The following is a 19,824-nucleotide window of genomic DNA, read 5'->3' as shown; positions in this document are numbered from 1 at the left end:
CTAGGGTAGGAAAATCCCATCAGAGCATTTGGGTGGGATCACAGTTATAGAGGCACTCTTAGGAAATTCCCTGGGGATAGCCACTTGGCCAGGAGCAGCCAATGATTGTGAGTCCAGGGGCTCACGCTTAACAATAGGAGCTCTGCAGTCTTGGCCCAAAGAGGGGTGCTGGCTTTCACTGTGGCCCCGCATGAAGAGGTGGTGAGGAGGCTCTGGATCCAGGCATGTGCAATGTGCAGGAAGGAAAGGAGCCTGCTCCCTGCAGGATCCAAAAGTATCTCTGCTGTGGGGATTAGTTTCCAGCATATCATGCCCAAGGTGTGGGGTACAGACCTGCTGCCTATAGTCGGGCTCTGTTTTTAGGTGCATCCTTGAAGGGAAACTGACCAGATGTCTCCTGGCCATGTCGCTGGCTCCCAGCCACACCCGGCTAGTTGTGCTGGCATCAACTATATCCTGGGACCCAGATTCATTTTCCATCTTGATCGGTACTTCCAGTGACAATACTGGATTACATGGAGTGTCTATGGTCACTGGCAGACTGGGCAATTTTGCATCCTCTGTAGAATAGCCCCTGGCTGTGAAGCGCTGCATTCCAGGCAGAGGGATCCTGGATCCCAGGCTTCCCTGGGGGATATGACAGGTGGAAGGATGTACCTGGCCCTGGTGGATATCTTGCAAGGGTCTGTTCATTTGGCTGCAGTAGGCACCAGTGGGATGGTCTGGTGAATTTTTGAAAGAAGCCATATTGCTGGCACTGAACATGCCCTGACTTCCAGGGTAAGGCATACAGGAACCATGGGGCACTGGACATGTGGATGGCTCATTCTTACTAGGCTGCCGAGTCAGCTTGGTAGTGACCTCCTGACTTCTCTGTTCTGTGTTCCAGTTCAGGTGCCTCAAGTGTACTGGTGTTTCCAAGCCATAATTGTACTTGTGCATCTCCCTCTGCCCCCGGGCACCAGTGGACCTCCTTGGTGCATGCTTCTGGTCCTCTTCTTCTCTGTCCCTTCAGGGAAAAGATAGCCATTGAACATAACAACAGAAGTGATATTCTTACCTCCTTAGGGGCCTCGGCCTTTCTATGAGAGGGTAGCAACTTAGTATGTACCCAATTAAATCCCAAGGGCAGCTTCAAGTCTTCCCAGACCACATTGGCTTTTTCAACCACCTATTGTCAATCCAAGGGAACAGTGAAGAGCCTTCCTTGTTCTACCTTGCCTGCTTTGGCCCCTAAGTTCCCAGGCAGCATGCTGCTTTCCTTGCTCCAGGGAAGCACTACTGGGGCACAGGTGAGTATCCTCCATTAGCTGTATGATCATGACTAATAAAATACTGTAGGGACCATCAAATTAAAAGAACAGTCCTGTGGCTGACCCCAGGACACTTTGTGGCTTCAGGACTAGCACCTGTGTGATGAGAGATAAAGAGGGTTCTACCTAGTAGCCAATTTGATAGGGACCCCTGGTTAGGATGGGGTGAGAGGGTGGGCAGTGGCAGGTGGCAAGTGACAGAAGGGCTGTGACCTGAAAGGATTTCTGAGCCAAACACGCTCTTCCCTGACGCCTTGCTGCGCAGGCTGAGAGGATGTCTACAGGCATATAGGTGTCAGGGCTACAGCCACTATTTCTTACCCATGCCTATCCCATCCTTTCACTCTGATAACCACAGTGACTTAACCAGGGGCTGGGACTGTGAAGCCTGGTACCACTTACCCTGAAGCCCCCTTGGGGTCCGGGAGGAGATCAGGACCACCCCTGAGGCACAGACATGAAGGCCTGGCTAGGGCCCGGGCCCAGTGGCTCCTATCTGTTTGTCCCCTGAACAGTGAAATGCCATTTTCTCCATTACTCCTTCCTGTTAGAATTTAGAGAGGAGAAAGATGTCACAATGAGGGCTAATGGGAAGGTTTTTTTTTTTCTCAGCAGTGACCAGGACCAGAGTGACACAGCAGGCAATTATCTCAGTGGTACTCCCTGGTGGCCCTGTCATCTCCAGGGAACACACAGAGTTCTGCAGGCGTGGGGAACTCTCTCAGGGACAAAAGCATCTTGCCATAGAGAAAAGATGAAAACATGAAGTTTTAGAAGTACCTGCTAAGTAATTGTGTTTGGGATGCAATTCTGATTCACACAGACTTGTAACAGCTTTTGCCCTGTGAAGACCAGATAACAGCATTAATGTATGTTAACAATATGACAATGAAAGGGATTAGCAACACAGATATTACTGCTTTCTCAAGAGAAGATAGAAATAACTTACACCTTTTAATCTTTATATTGCAGAGATTAATATAAATGCTAATTATATAAATATAATAATTACTTTAGGAGGTAGATGGCACGTAGGTGGCTTTAGAGATTGCACCTTCCTCCCCTCCAGAAGGCAAATACAATTGACTCCTGTGATTAAAGGAAATTATGTTCTATACCATCATTTTAACAATGAACTAGTGATCACAAAGCCACTATCCCCAGGGTAAATATGGGGGTGTAGTGTTGGGGTGAGAGTTATAACAGGCACTTGGGAGCTGTTTTTATTAAAAACCAAATTCCTCACTTGGGCTCAAAAATTATCTAAAAGCAGGATGAAAATCTGGCATCTCTACCTTCACTTTGCATCTGTGTCCTTTGCTTTAGGTCACCTGCTTACCTATGTATATAGGTACACTAATCATTCATGGAGCATCTAAGTTCAGGTTATTGCTGTGATGAAGTATCATGACCAAAAGCAACTTGGGGAGGAAAGGGTTTATTTCACTCACAGTTCCATTTAATAGTTCATCATCAAAAGCAGTGAGGGCAGGAACTCAAGCAGGGCAGGAACTTCTAGGCAGGAGCTGATAAAGGAGTTTTGCTTACTGATTTACTCATCCTGTTTTCTTATAGAACCCAAGGATCGACCACTAGCCCAGGGATGGGGAGGACCCACAATAGGCTGGGCCCTCCCCTATCAATCACTAATTAAGAAAAGGCCCTACAGTTGGATCTTATGGAGGTATTTTCTCCATTGAGGTTCCCTCCTTTTCAGATAACTTTAGCTTGTGGTTGACATAAAACGATCCAATACACTATCTCATTCGTCTTCAAGGATTAAGACACAAAGATAAAAATAATGGAGGCATCTTATTGTCAGCTTTTTACTGCATCCTGTTTCATATTCTCAAAGGGTGACTAAAGGTCTTAGTCATTTCCCCAAACCTGAAGACACCTTAGATTTCAGCAACAGGAGGGCCTCATAAGACAGACTGTCCATGATGGTAGGGCTGTAGCTTGAAGAAACACTAACCATCTCCTGAGACCCAGTTTATCTCCTCAAGCAATAAAGACTTCTTCAGACCACTTTGCAAAACCAGAAATGAAACAATGATTAACAAGATTACCATGCCTTGACCGGAACTGCTTAATTAAGCATACTTCTTACTCTTACCCCAGTTCTGTCTCTATTCTAGCCAGACGCTCATGTAAATGCTCCAAAGATGGGGCCCTTTCATATGTTCCTGTCTCCAAAGTACTACCATCAATGTCTCCCTTCTCCGCTTTCATCACTACTGGTCTCTTTAGTGGACATATTTGGATGGGTGGCCAAGCTGGCCTGCTAGGGCTACTGGAGTCATGAATTTTTCCCTTAAATTCTGTTTAGAATAATTTTGGGTCATCCTGATAAGGAGCCATTTTGCTTTTGGGAGGAGAAATTTAGGTGGTTTGCCTGATGATGCCTCTTTGCTGAGTGCCAGTGCTGGACTTCAAACTCTATCTACTGAACTCACCCCAGAGCGCTCTGTGCTCTTTGTACCTGGGGTCTGTAAGGAGCTGAGACTGAGAGAGAAGGAAACCTGGCCTGCTGGGGCACTGCTGGGAATGTGTACTCTCTGAGAATCCTATTTTCCCCACTGTGTATCTATGGACAATGACAAAACTGTGGCAAGGGTTGATTTGGGGATTTGAAGTAAATTTTAGCAGGTAGGTAAAAGAACATAGCAGGTTGAAGAAACAAAGAGGAACAGCCAACACAACCCTGGTTAAGAAAGCTGTGAGGGACAGCAGCTGCTCCTGCAATACCATGCAGCTGCTCTCAGAGCCTGCTCTCGGGGCCTGGTACCACCATCTCTGCGCCCGCAGAGAATGAATTGTGATGTGCTTGCTGAAAGCAGTTCTGAATTTAGGTCAAAGCAGAGGGGCAAGAGTCCTGAACACCAGGTTCTCCCTAAGAGTCTGAATAGTTTACACGGTATGGCACCTACTTAAAGGCCTACTGTCTTCAGAAATCCTACAAATCCATCTAGGTGTCTCCCTGAAGTGGGGTGGCCTATGTACCCAATCTTGTGCCCATCATACCTAGAAAACAGAGTGAAATGGCACCAGAAATTGCATTTTCCTACTTGGGTCCCAGGGTGCACTAGAGGTCTCTCTCCAGGCCTAGCTTTGAGCACAGCATTAGTGTTCCCAGAGCTTTGTTTTGGGGCTAGAAAAGCATTTGGGAAAGAGAAAGTTTGTGGGAATCTCTGTTGAAAACAAGCCCAATTACCCTTTAAAAACAGGAAACTCAAACAGTGAACAAAGGCAGAGTACTCCTTTAGACTGATATACACTGATCTTCCCCTGACCCTGCACAGGTGGGGTCTACCCCTGCAAACCAGTGGGCTCTGCAGACCACTGGGCTCTGGCTGGCCAGGTCATGGCATTTAAGTATTTTCCCCACTGGCCTTGCTTTTCTCTCCTTATATTTTATATGCTATTTCTTTAATTTAAAAAAATGAGGAAGGCTGGGCGGTGGTGGCACACGCCTTTAATCCCAGCACTCGGGAGGCAGAGGCAGGCGCATCTTTGTGAGTTCGAGGCCAGCCTGGTCTACAGAGTGATTTCCAGGAAAGGTGCAAAGCTACATAAAGAAACCCTGTCTCGAAAAACCAAAAAAAAAAAAAAAAAAAAAATGAGGAAGTACACAAACTTATTTTTAGAATGTTCTAGAAGTCTGATGTTATCATCAGTTTGCCGGCTCAGGTTGGGAACCTCCTAGGCCATCTCAGTCTCATCCCTGGAGGCTAGTTCCATATGCCCTGCACCCAGGGGACAATGGGGGTGCAGCTCTGGCTTCAGTGCTGGGAAGGCACTGGACAGCAGAGTAACGAATCTAGGAAATCAAAGCACAGAAAGGAAAACTTTATGTGACTGTTGTTGTGCACATATCATTTACAGAAGGTGGAGATGAGTTACAGATGCGGTGGCAGGGTGACGCCAAACCCAACAGGAGAGAGGCAGGCTTCAGGTGCTTGCCTTAAATGCAACCACTGGCATTGTCTGGTAAACAAGCCAGGTTCTCCACACTGGCTCTCACAAGATATAGACACTCAGTAGCTGGACATCAGGGAATGTCTAGGCACTACATCCCACCATCTGGGATATAGCAGGTAACTAGGGGCTAAGCTGCAAGACCCTGGTGACTGTGAAGTTGCCACAACGACAAGGCAAGTAGGTCAAACAAGCTGACAGTGAAGGTGCAAATGGCAGTATGCAATGTGGAGTCCTTGAGCCTTCCAGGATGGGTACTCAGGGCCAGTCCAGGTTCAAATCTGAAGAACAAGATTTAATGCTGATGAAAGAAGAAAAGCATGTCGGACCAAAAGACAAACTAGAAAGCAGAGAGTGCTTCACATATCTATATAAGCAAGCAACAGAGACCACCACTGAAAATGGCAGGACAAGCTTGCCACTGGTGATAGTATTCCTAAAGGTAGATGGCTCAGCTAAGGTATGTGACTACCTGCATTCCACCTGTATTTCTGAGTCTGTTGTGAATGTCCTTTGTCACTGTATACATCCATAGGAAAGTTGTCATGGTTGGGAAATATACAGAAAGCGTGATCCAGGAGTGTGGTGGTCTGAGTGTAATTGGCTCATAATCTTACGAGGTGTGGCTTTGTTGAATGGGTATGGCCTTGTTGGATGAAGTGTGTTACTGTGGGGGTGGACTTTGAGATTTCTTATGCTCAGGATACCACCCACTGAGTCAGTTGATTTCCTGTTGCCTGCAAGATGTAGGATTCTCAGCTCCAGCACCACATCTGCCTACATGCAGTCATGCTCCCCATCATGATGATAATGGACTGAACCTCTGAAACTGTAATGAGCCACCCCAATTAAATGTTTTCTTTATAAGAGTTGTCATGGTCATGGTGTCTCTTCACAGCAATAGAAACCTAACTAAGACAAGGAGCAAGATGAACAGACAAAGGCACCCAGCTAAGAAAGAAAGGCAGAAACAACAGGGGCCAGATTTCCACCACTGGCTGAAACATTTGCTAACTGCATCTTCTAAGTGTACATACTGTATGTGGTGGTGAGCTCTGTGTCTGTGGTTTGTGCAGACTTGACAAATTACTCCTGAGGGTCAGTTAACAGACCTGTATTCATGTGCTGAATTGGTAACCTGCTGAGGTTTTCTTTCTACCTGGTGTTTATTGTCCTGCAAAATGGGAAGGCAGCAGACACTTAGGTCAAACAAGGGGCTTCTCTAAGAGCGATTACAGGGAACCAAGGCCATGGGCTAGGACTAAGCCACAGAGTGGTCACTCAGCCTTAGCTGCAGCAGAGAGACCACGAAGGGTGAGAGAAGGGATCTGGTGCAACAGAGCAAACAGGATCCCTTCCTTTTCAGCCAATAACCCAAGAGAGATCACAGAGTAGCTCATGGATGAGGAAGGGCTCATTAGTGGCACTGTCCCAGGATGCTTGCTTGGGGCATGACATCCTCAGGTCAGGATGGGGAGGCCAGTAGAATGGGCAGTGCCTCCTGAAGTGGCCTGATAAGGCATTTAACTGCCCTCATGGAGGCTGTACCTTGGAGGGAACAAGATTGATGAGGAAATGGTGGTCCCAGAGGCTCCCTCCCCAGCACTCTTCCAGCAACCAAGGCCATAGAAGAGCTCACAACTGCCTCTATGAGAAGAGCACCATGACTCAGGTTAGGGCCAGGGTCAGGGTTACAGCTGAAACTCCTGGTTCAATTTTAAATAAATGGAGAGCCCATCTCAGCTTTAACTATTTATTCCAAGCCTTTCTGTCTTGGCTAATGCAACCATAGCCTGAGACCTAACTATGCTCTGGAGGGGGTGATGGGCAGCTTGGTTCTGCTTTAGTCACCAAAGGACATACAAGTGTCTGGGAATTAGGGTTGTTTTGACTACTACTATTATAGTAGAACAGGAGAAAGTGTTGCCTACAATCTAGTGGAAAATTGTTGTGTAGCAGCTTCCTCCTAGATTAGAACTTTTCATCTCAGAGGGAAATGCCTTAAGACATAGGATGCAAAAGAAATAGTTAATGTCAGCATGTTTACAGGGAAGTAAAACAAAACAACAGGATGTCCTAAGGAAGGCAAAGCATTCAATCATGCATGGAAGATCATTAAGACAGGAAGTAAATAACTTCAGGAAGTAAATTACTTCCTGAAGTAATAGCTTCAGGAAGTCCCTGAAACTAAATAGATTCACTAGGCATCTCCCAAGAGTGTATAAGCAGCAAAAACTGCTGATAGTCTCGTCAAACTGCCTAGAAGACCCTCAGAGGGGCTGAGGTTCCTAGAAAAGGCTCAGACCAACAGAGCCACCAGAAAAGGCCACTCTCCAACCTATTGAGCTGCCTGAAGGATAGGCAGTATGCTCCAAATTTCCAGCTTTTTTGATCTGTCACTCATGTTGGAGTGGGCTTTAGATGTAGCTGTCTTTGAGTCATTTCTGTTCCTGTAAGTGACCCCTCATCCACATTCCTATAAGTAACCCTAATAAAAGTCATTAGTTTATCAAGTTGGACTTTGTGATATCCATGCTTTGATCCGCCTTTGAAAGGACCAAGCAGATGCCATAACAGGCTGCTCAGTCTTCTCTTAGAGATCAGGCCTCAATTTCAGTTTCCTGAGACTTGAACAAGCAGTTTCTGGGAAGGCCATGAACAAAAGACTTAGTCCTTGCAGTAGCTTTCTTTCTGCATGTGTTCTGACCAACCAAGGTTCAACCAATTGTTTACCGTTTGGGACCCCTCACCAACTTAGAGCTACCGTACATGGGTCAATGTGAGAGTCCGGGCCACTGAGCCAGTCCCCACAGTCAGTACGCGCTAGGCCAGCCAGCCTTCATGGCAGCTCAAGGACAAAGCCTGGGACTTGTCCAGGCCTGCCCAAAAATGATAACTGTAACCACCAACTAACCCTAGCCAATTAAAAATTACTAACATGATTGTCACTCACATAAACCAATCCTGAGTCTGTTCCTATGAAGTCTGTAGACCCCAAGCCCCCCTTGCTTTAAAAACCCTGCCCCATTGCTACTTGGGGTCTCTTCTGCTCTGGTGCTGCATCAGACTGATGGAGAGTCCCAAGTTAACTCACAATACAAAGATTCTTTGCTTTTGCATCAGATTCAGTCTCTTGGTGGTCTTTGGGGGGTCTCTGGGTACAACATCTTCAGTTCAGTATCTCGGGTGAGTAGACATTTGTTCATGTCTCTCCAGGAATAGTGTCACACAACAGAAACCAATTCAGAACTGAGGCATCCCTGTCTCCCAACTCCCTCTGACCTCATACTCCCATGTCACTATACCAGGTAGAAAATAGCTTTATATGCATAGCATTTTAAATCTCTCCTGGAAATGAATCCATGAATCAATCATAGACATGGCCCAGAAAACTAGGAGTGTTCTCTACTCTTGAAAGTTGAGAAAATGCCATAGGACTGGCCAGATGAGGGCCTAGAGAGCTGGCACAGTCCTGACACTAACCTTTGATATGCCTGTGTTTGCTAAATATCTATCTGTGTTGTGCCCTACACCAACAAACTGAGGAGGAGGCAGGGCCCATAGAGTGACAGGCCCACTTTGGCCTCTCTCTGGGGGCTTGCTTACTCTGAGCCTAGAGGTTAAGGGCAGCTTTAGTGTAGCTGAAATGAAAGTGTGTGATGCTACAGTTTGCACCAATTTTGAAAAGATACTTTTCCCTAAGAGTAGTCAGGTGCATTGTGTAAGGGTTTTAAAATGTCAGACTTCATGTTTATTATTTGCTAGGAAAAATTAATAGAAATTACAACATGTAGGACATTTTGCTATCATAGTTCAATGTTGTAATGTGATAATTCACGCTCACCTTGAGTCCACTGTAACCACAAAATCTGTCCTGTGCTTCGCCCTCAAGAATGCACTTTTCATTTTCATCTCAGCTACAGAAGGTAGGACTGGCACCACAATGCAAAACAACGAGAGTCGAGGGGGAAGGGCTGTTCCGGATGGTGCCTTCTTCTTCTGTCCAAACAGGAATTTTAATTTTCCTTGGAACTGCATAGTCTGGTGTTTTAAAGACAGAAGAACAGTTGTTCACAGAGTTGTGAAGGTAACTTTGTAGCAATACCATCATTCTAACACTTTAGGAAACCCCTGCTTCCCCTACCTTAGTGACTCTCAGCCTCCTGGATACTAGCTCTGCCCTAGGGCTACAGTTCCTTCACTGGCAGTCTGGAGACCATTTATGGATAGCATAATCTCACCCATGCACATGTTGACACCTCCCCCGCCCCCATGTGTGTATATAGAGAAAGATATAAGTACACATCTACCCGAGTTGTCACAGACATATACCCAGCCATCAGCCATGTTTTGCAGGAGTTCCCTGAGAGCTGACCTAGCTTTGACTTTCCATTTCCAAATTAGTATTTCTCACTTTTAATGATTAGGCAGGGACAGCTTAATTTTATTAATCTAGAATATACAGGGGCCAGGCAATGGTGGTATATGCCTTTAATCCCAGCACTCAGGAGGCAGAGGCAGGCAGATCTCTGTGAGTTCGAGGCCAGCTGGACTACAGAGTTCCAGGAAAGGTGCAAAGCTACACAGAGAAACCCTGTCTTGAAAAACCAATATATATATATATATATATAGAGATAGATAGATAGATAGATAGATAGATAGATAGATAGATAGATAGATATTCATATAGGGAAAGCTGCTATATCACTGAATTAGTTCCCAAGTTCCTTCAGGGTTCTCCTGCCTTCAGATGACCTAGCAGCATGGACCCATACCCTCTCTATCCCTTTATGCATCCATCTTCTCTTCTTCCATCACTCTTCCCTTCTTCCCAGCTCATCCATGCCTGAGTACATCCATGGGTTGTGGAATGAACAAATACTTGCAAGGATTCACTTAGTGTCAATCACATACATGGTGTGGGCAATTTTAGGCAGTGGTGTACTAGGAAACATTCAATGCCCAGCTCCAAGGAAAACAATTCTAGATTTTCAGTGTTTGTCAGTTTCTTTGATATAAATATTCCCACTATTGCTGATTTAGAATTATTGACACAAAGTCAATCAGATCTCAATGTTCTAACAATTGATCCTGGGCAGGCAGCACCCTCCCCACCCCTGCCTAGACTTTAGGATGAAGTGGAAAGGGCCTGTGAAGTGCCTATGGATTAACCCAATGTCAGTGGTTCTTTGTGAATTGGTATGAGATAATAGATTTGAATGGAGGCATAAATCACACCTTTTTCTTTTTTAGTTATATTTTTAATTTATTATTTGAAAATTTAATACATATATAAAACATATTTTGATGATATCCACCCTGAATCTCCCTGTTAACTCCTATGGGCAGGCCCACATGCAGGGAGATTCAAGGTGGATATCATCAAAATACGTTTTATATATGTTTTAAATTCTCAAATAATAAGCTAAAAATATAGCTAAAAAAAGTACATGGTGGGTGGAGGGAGGGAAAGTTCCTAAGTAACATAAGCTGTGATCTTCTATCCTGTGTGTTTTTCCAACTTACCACAGCTTGTGGGTAGCTCACAGAACCATGGATGCAGAGCTGGGTAAAGCTGGTGTGAATTGGAAAAATCTTCACCAATTATGATAGAACAAGAGGGTTTACTGAGGCTCTAGGCAGAACCCATACAGATTTCCTTAGGGCTCTTTCCCAGGTGTGCAGTAAGCCTGCTAGGAATTGTCAGCTCAGCCTTTGGTGGATGCTCTGTAAGGATCTGCAACCCCCAGGGCTTGACTTCTGGGGCTCCATAGTCCAGGTGAGGGAGATAACCCCTTCTCCTGGAAACTCAGTTCAGTTGGAGGAGATGGGACCTTCCCATGATCCTTAGTCCAGGTTGTGGAGATGGGAATCCCTTGAGAACCTTTGTCCAGGTGAGATATATGGGGCATATATGCCAGGTTTGTTCTAGGTGGACCAGAAGGACAATATGCAGTGGTCACAGGATCTTATGGTCCTGAGTCCACAAATCAATCTAGGAAGCTGAGCTCATTAGGAAGCTGACCCGTGGGAGCTGAGGTCAGTCAGAGGACTCAGAGATGAATACTTGCTAAGACAAGGTAGGGTGTCCAGGGACTCTCAGACAGCTGTGACTGACCGGAGAGGGAGGTACAGGGACCAGGGGCCAAGGTTCTAAAAGGGCAAATGCAGTGTGGCCTGGCAAGGTTGGCAGGTTCCAGAGTCCTTGCTCTGCTAAGTCCTGAGAGGATAACCTCCTCTTCTTTCCATATGGAGGTGGAAGAAGGTCAAATGTAAAAAGTGTAAACCTAAAGCTGGAAAGATGGCTCAGCATTAAGAGCACATACTGCTCTTGCAGAGGACCTGGGTTCAATTCCTAGCACCCACATGGGTTCAAAACCATCTGTCACTCCAATTCCAGGGGATTCAATGTCCTTTTCTGATCTCCACGGGCATGAAGCATGCACAAGGTACATACTTATATATAAGCAAAACACTCTCATGTAAAATAATAAAATATATAAATCTACTAATAAAAAATAAAGAAAAAAATACAACATTTTTAAAATGGTGGAGACCTAAGTATTGTCAGGGGGAAAGGGCTGCAACTAAAACTGTGGACTCAGCTATGCCATGGTGCACATGTGGAGATCAGAAGGCAGCTTCCAGGAGCTGGCTCTCCCCTTCCACTATATGGGTCCTAGAGAGCAAACTCAGGGGGTCAGGTTTGACATCAAGCACATTTACCCACTGAGCAATCTCATCAGCCCTACTTTTAATCTTTATTTACTTATTCAGAGACAGGGTCTCATGCACCCCAGGTTGGCCTTGTACTTGCTATGTAGCTGGGGATAATTGAACTGATCCCACTACTTCCACCTTCCAACTGCTGGAATTTTAAGTGTGAGCCACCATATACAGTTTATATGGCACTGGGAATCAAAGTGTGGAAATTATTCTGCGAGGGAAGTATTCTACTTATTTACTACATCTCCAGCCCTAGAAAAGACTTTTAAATGAGTTTTAAATAAATGTACAACTAAACTAGAATTGAAAATTGTCAATTTTTAAATATTTCATCTGCTTTTCTTATAGTCCTCCAGGGCCTTATATCATTTTCTCCCCATCTACCTGTCAGCGAGTGCTATCAAGGTCCAGCTCTGCCAGCTTACTTACTTAGAGCCTCCATACAGTGTCCACTCTGTCCCCACCTTTTCTTCAGCAGGGTAGAATGTATCCCACATGTGCCTGGCATCCACCCACTCACCAGAAAGCCAGAGGTGCTGTCCAGCAAGCAGCGGACGCGACAGATGAAGCAACGTGTCAAGAAGGCTGAGTACTCTGACGGCAAGCCCTTGCCCCGTTCCTGGGCCCTGAGCAACTTCCCGAGGATGGTACTGTCTGACAAGATAATTCAAATAATGCAAAATAAAATATGATGATTAGGCTGGAAAACAACAAACTAGACCTATGAAGACAGTGGATAAGCACACAGGAGAAATGTAAGTAGCTGCCATGAAGCTTGTAACAAACATGCCACTCTGTTTAAAATGCACATCTCTCCACGATTCCCCAAGCCTTTGTCACCCCTATGTCTCCAAGAGACAGTGCTTTGATGGATTTTGCTTTCATTGGCGCTACCCTTAATGACGTTGATTTTTAGCACTGATGCATGTGTGACTAAGGTCACCCGCTTAGTGTCATTGGAGCTGCATAAATGATACGACATGAAGGCACCTTAAGTCTAAGGTGAATTATTCTGTTGGATGCTAAGGTTGGGTGGAAATTTTTCTTTGTATTATTTAAAGTTTCTGTAGGAAACCATCATCTGAATGAACTCCTGGATGAAGTCCACGACCCACATGCATCTGTCTCCTTCAACCCCATGGTTACCTACTACTTACGGAAATATTCTATGCACAGCGCATCTTTATCAATTGTGTACAATGAATTTGTTGGGGAATGATTTACAGGGTTCTAGTGCACAAAGTATAACTACTACTGTGGAAGGTTTTGTTTTTGCTTTTCAGTTAAATGTAAATAGGTCCAAAGAAGCTGCCTGCAAGGTAAGGGGCTTGAGAGGGTTTGTGAAACAAGTGACAAGTTCTTAGGTTCTTAGGGAGTGTTGAAAATACCAAATATGGCAGAGCCTGGAGTTTGGATCTTGAGTATCCTCCAAAGGCCCATGGACCCCAGCTTATGGTGGTGGAACTTATAAGAGGCAGTGAGAGGTGTTAGGGCTTTAGGGCATGTTCTTGAGAGGTATTATGGGACCCAGTTACAATTTAAAGTGATATGTTTGGGTGTTAACATGACAAGGGATAGATCTGTGATTATTAATCTTGATTATCAACTTGATAGGCTCTAGAATAGCTCAATAAACAAACCTTTGGACATGTCTGAGGGAGTTTCTAGACTGGATTAATTGTAGTGGGAAGATCCACCTGAAACGTGGTGACACCATTCCATGACCTGGGGTCCTAGGCTGAATGAAAAGGAGAGCTGAGTACTAGCAACCATCTCCGTTTCCTGACCGTGGGTGCAATGTGACCAGCCACCTCATGCCCTGCAGCCATGGCTTTTCTGTTATGGTGGGCTCTATCTTCTAACAGTGTACAGAAATAAACCTTCCTTCCTTAAGCTGCTTTTGTCACGTTTTTGTTGCAGCAACAGCTAAAGTAACTAATATGGACCCAATTCCCTTCTTTTTCCTCTTTGAGTTGGATGGCAGATAAGGATTTTGCCTCAACAGACACTCACTATAATGTGCTGCCCCTCACTAAATGCCTAAAAGCAAAGGATCCACAGTTAATGGATTGAAGCCTTCCAAACTATGAAACAAAATAACCTTTTTCTCTCTATGAGCTGAGTATCTCAAGTATCTACCGTAGTGAAAAGCAGAAGAGAATGGAGCAAGTGCCATGATGCAAAGGTCCCCAGTAGCCACACAGAGCCTAGGATGGACCAACTGCTGGCTGCAGGAGTATGGAGAGGAGGGCTCAAGAGAAAGTAGAACCTGAAGGAAATTCCATGTAGATATAGAGGAAAATGTGGACGTCATTGAAATTGACCTACCTGTGTCGGCATGTGGGGACTGTCCAAACACCACCTGTGGAGGGTCCATGGCCCAGTGCAGCTGTCTGCAGAAGTCCTGTCGGTCATCCACATGGATGTAGTCATAAATGTTTTGGTGCATTACATCAGTCTGAAATACAGAAGCAGTTGCTTTAGCCTCATCCTGAATTTATGTGTTCTGATGGTTAAGAATCACATGATCCCCACATCAATCATTCAAAGGCAAGTCACATGTGAAAAAAAACAAACAAAAAAAGCTTTGAGAAAAAGACAGACCTTTAATCTTGAGGCTCCAACAACACTTCCTGGCAGGATGTGCCTCCATGGTCATGTCACCCCAGGGCATCTTCACTCTGTGACCCCTAGGATCTGGCCTGCATGGTGGTATCATTATGCCCCTCAAGCAATGGGCACTCAGTTGTCCCCTTTCCTAATTCAACTCTGGTCCTTCAGGCCAATTGTGTCATATACTTCCACCTACACAGGCCTATGAAATGCCTAGGACCCACCAGATCATGACCCTCTCTCTGATCCTCTTTCCTCTAACCTCCTTAAAGAAAATCAGACTTTAGAGGAAGCCAGTTTTTCAGTTATTGGAATTCTCTGGTATCTGCAGAAACTTTGACCTACAAAGCTGACATTAAGGTTTTGACTATGCCAATGTACAGATAACCCATGAACTTGGAGAGGTCTTCTATGACCCTTACCATCCTCATAATGAAGAATTTGGCTTATTCTTTGCACTGGGAACCCAGCCTATTAATGCCATCAGGTCCTGCAGCATCTCTATAGGGCCTCTTGGGACACCCCTAAATTATGGTTTATGTTACACACACAGGTTGAATTCCATACCAAAGGAACATTGGATTCTTTGGAATCTATCTTTCTGCCCAGTATCACAACTGTAAGACTGGTCTTTGTGTGACAGCAACATCTTCATATGGTGGCATTTTTTTTTTTTTTTTTTTTTGGTTTTTCAAGACAGGGTTTCTCTGTGTAGCTTTGCGCCTTTCCTGGAACTCACTTGGTAGTCCAGGCTGGCCTCGAACTCACAGAGATCCACCTGGCTCTGCCTCCCGAGTGCTGGGATTAAAGGCGTGCGCCACCACCGCCCAGCAAACAAATTTCTTTTTTTTTTTTTAAGATTTATTTATTTATTATGTATACGGCATGTATGACTGAAGGCCAGAAGAGGGCACCAGATCTCATTACAAATGGTTGTGAGCCATCATGTGGTTGCTGGGAATTGAACTCAGAACCTCTGGAAGAGCAGTCAGTGCTCTTAACCACTGAGCCATCTCTCCAGCCCTATGGTGGCATTTTATAATGTACCCACTCTTTCCTCCTATCTTTGTCTTGCTTTCTCTAAAAATGTCTGTGATACAAAACAGGAGATAAGTGTTTTCTCTGGCTTGGATGACTGCAGGAGTGGATGTTTTCATAGGTCCAGGCCATTTGTCTCTGAGCAGTGCTGTGGGATGGTCTTTCTGTACGCTGAGAATATGTGTTGCTCTCATTGGTCGATATAAAAGGCTGTTTTGACCAATGGACAGGAAGAATAAGGTTAGGTGGTACATTCAAACTAAAGACAGGGAGAAGAAGGGTGGCCAGACACTGCAAGACGCGCAAGAAGCAAGATGTGAAAGAACTGGTAAGCCACGGGTCACATAAGGATACATAGATTAATAGAAATGAGTTAATTTAAATGTAAGAGCTAGCTAGTAATAAGCCTGAGCCATTGGCCAAACATTTATAATTAATATAGGCCTCTGGGTGGTTATTTGGGAAATGGCAGGTGGGAGAGAACCGTCAGATTACAGAGCAGTGCTGTTTGTGGGTCTGCCTGACTTTCACTATCCCACTTAGCCCTCTATGCCTAGTCTCTGAGAAACCTATTCCTTGCCATCTGGTAATCCCCTCCTCTCCTAAGAATGTTATTATATTGACACATGCATGTCAATGAAGATTCTAGAATTAGAGTGCCAATGTTCACTCAAAGTGTCTCTGCTTACACTGTAATCCCACAAATTATATAGTTTGATGTGGAAAAGGCTGACATCTTCATGACAGTAATGAGTCTTCTGGGTATGGTATATCTCACCATGTATTTAGATCAACCTTTAGTTTAATTGAAAACACTGTTTTTTCATTTTCTGTGTGGGTGTTCTGTAAGTCATTGAGTGCATTCATCCTTAGTAATTGATGTTTTTGTTGTTGTTTTTACCATATTGCAGGCAGTGCTATTTCCTTATGTGGTTTTAACTAGAGAAACTTGTGGTGATACTGTGTCCCCCAATATATTGTGCACCCTAATAAACTTATCTGGGGTCAGAGAATAAAACAGCCACTAGATAGACAGAGGCCAGAAAAGAGTGGCACACACGCCTTCAATCCTATCACATCTGGAAACAGCCAGGCATGGTGACACACACCTTTAATCCTAGGAAGTGATGGCAGGAAGCAGAAAGGTATATAAGGCATGAGGACCAGGAACTAGAGGCTTTTAAGCTTTTAGGCTTTTAGCAGCAGTTCAGCTGAGATTCATTTGGATGAGGACTCAGAGGCTTCCAGTCTGAGGAAACAGGATTGGCTGAGAAGTTGGCGAGGTGAGGTTAGCTGTGGCTTGTTCTGCTTCTCTGATCTTTCAGAATTCACCCCAACATCTGGCTTCATGTTTTTTATTTAATAAGATCTTTTAAGATTCGTGTTACAGAAACTGCTGATCTGGGCGCAGTGGGCTCCCATGATTCTCAGAGTGAGGGTGCAAGTAGGTGCTGTAGGATGCATTCTTTTTACCTGTTTTCGGGGTGACCCTGAGCTTTATAGATCCATCAGAGAGCGTGGTTTCCAGTGTCCACTGGCCTCCCAAGACTCTCATCTATCATCTCTACATGCCTTAGTTAGTGAAGGGGTATATCTAGGTTGATGTGAGCTGTGGGCCTGCAGGTAACCAGGGCAAAGGGCAGACAAGACAGTGGAAGAGACAGCAAAGCCAGAAGGGAGGACAAAACAAAGCCATATATTTCTATGACAAATTCGAAGAAAGCATGAAATAGTTTTAGATTTAAGAAACAAATTCCTGTTTTAATAACTAATGCCACAGGTGTGGTGGCCCCTTGCCCTTCAAGGTTTCCTAGAGCAGATGCCACAAAGGAAAACCAAGAGAAGTAATGGAAAGAAATGTGAGAAGGGGTGAAGAGGACACAAAAACTAGACACTGCTGCCACCAGGGAAGTAGTCTTTACTTCAGCTCCAAGCCACTATCCATGCAATGGGACACAAAGGCAAGCCTGTCTTTTACAAGCTATGTGTCTGGCAACTGTCATTTTTAATTCTTGGGCAAAGAGTATATGCATCTACTAACTGGACATAGATAGGTGTCCTTGCTCAGACCATAGAGCTGTGATGTTCTGGTTCACTTGATAACAGCTGCCACAGGTCACTGTGAGGGACGACACAGTTTCCTGAATGAATAAGCTTCATAGACCTAAATTTTACAGCTGTGCTGATCTGAAGAAGCTGAACGGTATACTCAGGAAGGAATTGGCTCTTGACTTTTGTGAAGCATTTGATACAAGATGCTAATGAGAGCACAAAGCTATTGTAACACTTTGAAATATTTTGAATAAAGTAAAGACAATGGAAACATTTTCTATGATGAAGGAAAAACTGACTTATACTCCTAACAGTTAAAGAGAAATAGCAGAGCTCTAATAAGTAAAATTCCAGCAAGGAAATTCTACCTTGAATATAAGCCATTCTGTACTTCAGAGCCTCTGTCCTTAACACCCAGCTATGTAGTGAGACCATCAGTTGTGGATAAAGGGAGAAGATCTAGGTGTAGCTAAGGAGTTTATAGCCTACTCACAGAAAAGGATTAAATTAAAGTAATTCTGAACATGTAGAAGGTGGCAGGTGTCTCTTTCTAGCTTTGAATCCTACATACACAAGCAAGAGAGACTACTGGGGACTATTTTAATATAAGAATCATACCACCGTGCCATGTTCTTATCTGCCTCCATGCCCAAATTCTGCACTATCAAGGGCACTGGGAACCTACACAGAGGAACATGAATTCTGGCAAATGGACAATATCTCCATGCTGCAAACAAAGTCAAAGTTGATAGAGTCTGCTTTAGGAAATGTAATAGCTCAAGCAGACTTCAGTCTTCCCTGGGGGCTGTTGTCATTTCAGAGGGAGAGACTGACTCAGTGCTCTAATGTGAGGTCCCCTCAAGACCAGGCTGTCCTGAGCACTGAGATTTAAAACATGCACTGTTACACTTGGTCCCCTGCTATTTTAAATATATTTATTTCCTGTCTTTCCTCAGGTGGGGTTGTTTTTCTTATGTTCTTCTGGTAAGGACTATATTCATTTATTGTCTACTGGCTCATGCTTGCCATCATGGCTTGGCTTCCTGTGTGCTTAGGACTTTGTTGTGAACTCATCTTCAGAGGTGTTGTATGGTATTTTGTTTGTGTTCTGACAAATAAAGCTTGCCTGGAGATCAGAGGGCAGAGCTAGCCACTAGTTAACTATAGGTGCTAGGCAGTGGTGGCACACACCTTTAATCCCAGCACTTGGGAAGAGGAAGTAAGAGGATCAAGATTTCAAGGCCACCCTGGGCTATATGAGATTGAACCATTTTAAAAGAGAAACAGAGCCAGGTGGTGGTAGTACAGGCCTTTAATCCTAGGACTAGGGAGGTAGAGACAGGAATGTGGAGACAGAATCTTGGCCCCCCCATTCGGTCTGAGGATTCATAGAGATAAGAAGTAGTTGCTGCTCTGCTTCTCTGATCTTTCAGTTTTCACCCTTGATACCTGACTCTGGGTTTTTAATTGTTAAGACTAATTAGGTTCACGCATAACAGAGGGGATGTTTTTGTGGCATGGCCTGTTGAATGAATTTGATGTACACCTCAACCACACCCTGCCACTGCCAATTTTGATTCACTGGTGAGCCCATGTTAGTTTCCAGATTGGAAGCCCTACTGTGCAGTAGTTGTTATGAATGTGCTATGCAGGAAACATAAACAAGCATGTTTGTGTCTTTTCACATGTCAGAATTGATTGAATAATAGATTTATGAGCTGTATTGGCTTTGTTGGCTGCTATTTTCCAAATTGTTCCAATTTCTCTTGAAAATTGGCAAATGGAAAACATAGGCTCTTTTATTTCTATCTTAATTACTAACACTAATTCTCAGGTCAGACATTATGCATTACTCAGTAAATGTTTCTATCATCTACCATCTGTCTGTTCAATTGTCTGTCTGTCACCTATTACTAATACTAACTCTTAAATCAACATTATACATCATACAGTAAATCTGTTTATCATCTATCTATATGTCTATCATCTATCTGTATATCTATCTATCTGTATGTATGTATATAGGCTACAGAGTAGATACAAAAGTGTAAGAGAGGCCACAGAAAAATTTAAGGAGTTTAAAAAGGCCTTACTAGAGGCAGAG

General features: G+C 44.3%; 1 protein-coding gene across 1 annotated transcript in view; it reads right to left on the bottom strand.

The window, feature by feature from the left end:
* Ahrr (aryl hydrocarbon receptor repressor) overlaps window positions 1-19,824 on the bottom strand; it is an 86,832-nt gene continuing 67,008 nt past the window's right edge. Inside the window, exons 5-10 of the mRNA XM_052742785.1 lie at window positions 14,346-14,475; window positions 12,538-12,671; window positions 9,136-9,332; window positions 2,094-2,155; window positions 1,716-1,857; window positions 1-1,009 (exon numbers count right to left, since the gene is read on the bottom strand). Of these exons, the coding sequence (XP_052598745.1) occupies window positions 1-1,009; window positions 1,716-1,857; window positions 2,094-2,155; window positions 9,136-9,332; window positions 12,538-12,671; window positions 14,346-14,475 (1,674 nt within the window). The remainder of the gene's footprint in view (window positions 1,010-1,715; window positions 1,858-2,093; window positions 2,156-9,135; window positions 9,333-12,537; window positions 12,672-14,345; window positions 14,476-19,824) is intronic.

This window comes from Peromyscus californicus, unplaced genomic scaffold (assembly GCF_007827085.1).
Source record: "Peromyscus californicus insignis strain IS unplaced genomic scaffold, ASM782708v3 Scaffold_18__1_contigs__length_77618521, whole genome shotgun sequence".
In the NCBI taxonomy this organism is placed as follows: Eukaryota; Metazoa; Chordata; class Mammalia; order Rodentia; family Cricetidae; genus Peromyscus; species Peromyscus californicus.
Note: the sequence above shows the minus strand (reverse complement) of the source record. Positions and strands in the feature narration are given on the sequence as shown.